The sequence below is a fragment of the Cebidichthys violaceus genome, unplaced genomic scaffold, assembly GCF_023349555.1.
Source record: "Cebidichthys violaceus isolate CVI_PGR_0920_01 unplaced genomic scaffold, fCebVio1.0.p SCAF_56, whole genome shotgun sequence".
Taxonomy (NCBI): domain Eukaryota; kingdom Metazoa; phylum Chordata; class Actinopteri; order Perciformes; family Stichaeidae; genus Cebidichthys; species Cebidichthys violaceus.
Window position 1 is genome coordinate 899561 of NW_027176772.1, and position 3890 is coordinate 903450.

The 3890-nt window shown below is 37.6% G+C and overlaps 1 protein-coding gene across 1 annotated transcript in view; it reads right to left on the minus strand.

Moving 5' to 3' along the window:
- The window catches only part of napba (N-ethylmaleimide-sensitive factor attachment protein, beta a), a 6747-nt gene extending 6438 nt beyond the window's left edge, over window positions 1-309 (minus strand). Inside the window, exon 1 of the mRNA XM_068732056.1 lies at window positions 68-309. Coding sequence (XP_068588157.1) covers window positions 68-165 — 98 coding nt within the window. The 5' untranslated portion in view covers window positions 166-309. The remainder of the gene's footprint in view (window positions 1-67) is intronic.
- Between the last annotated feature and the right edge of the window lie 3581 nt (window positions 310-3890).

Consider the following 3890-nt stretch of genomic DNA (forward strand, 5'->3'; position numbering starts at 1 on the left):
AGAGAGAGAGAGAGAGAGAGGTAAACAGAGAGAGAAAAAGGGAGAATGAGAACATCTATTTTTTTACCCGAACATCCCCCCGAGGAAGGATCCGGACGCCTTGACCTTTTTGTCGGCTTCAGCCATCAGCTGCATGGCCTCCTTCTCTTTGCCGGAGTTGTCCATGGCGAGCTGGGAGGGATTGCGAGGAGAGAAACGGGACGATGTGTTCCGCAGTGGACGGAGAGGAGGAGGCGAGCAGAGCGGATCAGGAGGAGGATGGAGAGAGAGAGAGAGAGAGAGAGAGAGAGAGAGAGAGGTAGAGAGACGTCTCTGTGGTGCTGATGCTGGGAGACTGCGGGCTCTTCTTCTACGGTGAGAGAGAAGGGTCAGTTAAGGCCCGTTGTCGCCATCTGCTGGAGACAACTGGAAATGCAACTATCTGGTTCAAATTGATTTAAAAATAAATTAAGTTACATTTACACTTGTTTCACTTACCTCTAGTGGGATTTATCAGTGATTAAATACATATTCCAATACCTTACTTAAAGGTACAGTGTGGAGTATAATGTACAGTATAATCACCTGAAAACAACAACCGTTGTGTTTCCGTTACCTTAGATTGAGCCGTTGAGGAGGACCGCCAAGTATCTACAGGAGCCCAAAAGGGACAAACCAAACACCTGCTCTCTATAGGGCCATTCGCGTTTTAGTGCCATTTGCGTCGGCCACCGTAGTTCTCCTATACTGTTCATGTTTCCCTCATCCCGCTTTGTTGTCCTTGTTTTTTTTAGCTGTTAAGTGCAAGTGGGCTACATTGAGATAATCAAAAATCAAGTCAAACTCCCTTGTACTTAATACTTAAAATGTATAAAAAGTTAAAGTAGTTATTAGGCAGCAGGATTGCTTCTGTTATTAGGATGTAAAGAGGCAGATATTTCCCCAGAATTTAGTCCAAAAGAACAAAAAACGGTGCTTTCAGGAGCAAATCATGGACTTAAATTCATATATAACGTATAATATGGCGGTGTTGCAATTTACAGCTGTGTGTCTGCTGCCCCACAGTGGCCGTACCGGTGCTGGGCAGGATGTGTACAGTGAGGTTGGGGTCGATGAGAGCGCTGCATCCCAGTAAAACCATAACAAAGAGCCAAAAGAGGCTAGAGCAGATCTGTGGAACTGCAGAGAGGGTGATACCTTTCTTTTACATTAGTCACTGTTGTTATTACATCCGTTATCTGTTGGTATCATCTGTTTTTAAATACAAAACATATTGATTAGTGGAGCTTTAAATCTATTGGCAGTGCAGTTACTTTAGCTTTACAAGATCTAAGAGTTATATATATATATATATATATATATATACTAACTATTCATCGTTGTCCAACACAATAATGACAGGCCGTCTCTCAGCGTGAAAGCCCGCCTCCACCTTCCTCCCCCATGACTACAGCACTCTGCCTCTCTGTGAAAGCCCACGTCGTCGTGCTCATGCACCAAGTCAGAGGACAGCTGTGTGCAGCGCGGTGGGTTTGTCTTGACGTGGTTGACAACAGTAATTACCCTCCTCATCACTGCATCTTCTCTCACAATAACACACGGAATATAACCTTAGGGAAAAACAACACCACATTCTTTTTTAGATCAAACAATTTTTTTAATTTCCAACTGGTTTTAAAATAACATTCAGTGAAACCAAGAAACAATTCAACTGGCGGAGAAATCCAAGACAATAAAGCATGCCCAGTTTAATCAGTAAAGCAGGGGTGCGTTCAACAAGGCATTTTGTTGGAGAACCACTTTGCAGACTTGAACGTGTTTTTAAACAGATCATTTTTATTACGTGTTAATGTAAGCAGCTGAGTCTAAAATGTTGCCGTTAAAACCCGCGGTGTAGGTTTCCTTTATGAGGTCGGACACAGTGAAGGCTGTTCAATCTGAATAAACTTATAATAATAATAATAATAATTTGAAGAAACGGTTCCCTGCAAAAAGGGTTGTTGAGCACAGCTGAAGCTTTAGTCCGGAGAAAAAAGCAAAACAGGAAGAAAAAAAACGAATATTCTGTGGAAGATCACTGCACCAAAGAGTGACGAGCTCCGTTTACAAAAAGGTAGACTTTGATGATTCAAGGTTTCTTGATCCTTAATTGTCATGAAATAACAATATAAACAGATCATCAGTGAGATAACTGTGTTAAAACAACGGTCACGTCTAAACAGATAAATCATGCAGCGGCAGCAGACTTTGAGGCTCTTCCACTTCCAGCAGGACGTCCCGCTGCCGGTCGAGTCGCGCAGCAGCAGCAGTCCGATGGGAACCGACCGGACGTCGCTGCTACCGAGAACCGATCATCGGATGTGAAATCTGCGAGAACGTTGAATTTATCCCATAATCCTTCTGTGCAAATCCTCTACCTTCCCTTAAACGTTATTGAAGTAAAAGTCCATAAATGTCCCAGGCTAACAGTCATGCTATTATATCGTATATATATATATATATATTTTAACAACTTAACTTTGAGATACATTTTTTTTTTCTCCCAGAATCTCGTGAAATAAATAAATAATTGCATAATCAAACAATTTGAGGCCTCAGTAAATGATCCGGTGGCAGTGGAGCATAAATCGTGTAAAATATAAATTACGGATGTTGACTGTGTCGGCGTCTTTGTCCTCTGTAATCACATTGAACTAATTCAGGGTGTCAACATACGCAGTCATGTTCTGAATATGAGCGCAAACCTGCTCAGAGATGAACAATCACCCGTAGGAAGAAAATTAATAAAATCCAAAATGGTCCGATAATACGCTCTTGAAATTTTACACGACATTAGATGCATTGATGAAACATAAAACCATGAGTGTATTCACATTGTGCTGTGCTGTGTGTGTGTGTGTGTGTGTGTGTTATACTATGCTGCTGTGCACATCAGTCTGTTATAGTATGCAACATTATTTCTCGTCTATTTGTCTGTAATATTATCGTATTTTCTCAATTTTAGACTATATTGATAGACTGATTGATTTATAGATAGGTTTATAGATAGATAGATAGATAGATATATCTGTAGATATATATATATATATATAGATTTATAGATAGATCTATAGATAGATTTATAGATAGATAGATCTATAGATCTGTAGATAGATAGAGAGATAGATGGATAGATAGATAGATTTATAGATAGATAGATAGATAGATAGATAGTAGATAGATAGATTTATAGATAGATAGATAGATAGATAGATAGATGTATAGATAGATAGATAGATAGATAGATAGATAGACAGATAGATAGATAGATGTATAGATAGATAGTAGATAGATAGATAGATAGATAGTAGATAGATAGATAGATAGATAGATAGATAGATAGATAGATAGATAGATAGATAGATAGATAGATAGATTTATAGATAGATAGATTTATAGATAGATAGATAGATAGATAGATAGATAGATAGATAGATAGCAGATAGATAGATAGATAGATAGATAGATAGATAGATAGTAGATAGATAGATAGATAGATAGATTTATAGATAGATAGATTTATAGATAGATAGTAGATAGATAGATAGATAGATAGATAGATAGATAGCAGATAGATAGATAGATAGATAGATAGATAGATAGATAGATAGATAGATGGATAGATAGATAGATAGATAGATAGATAGATAGATAGATAGATAGATTTATAGATAGATAGTAGATAGATAGATAGATAGATGGATAGATAGATAGATAGATAGATAGACAGTAGATAGATAGATAGATAGATAGATAGATAGATAGATAGATAGATTTATAGATAGATAGTAGATAGATTTATAGATAGATAGTAGATAGATAGATAGATAGATAGATAGATAGATAGATAGATGGATAGATAGATAGATAGA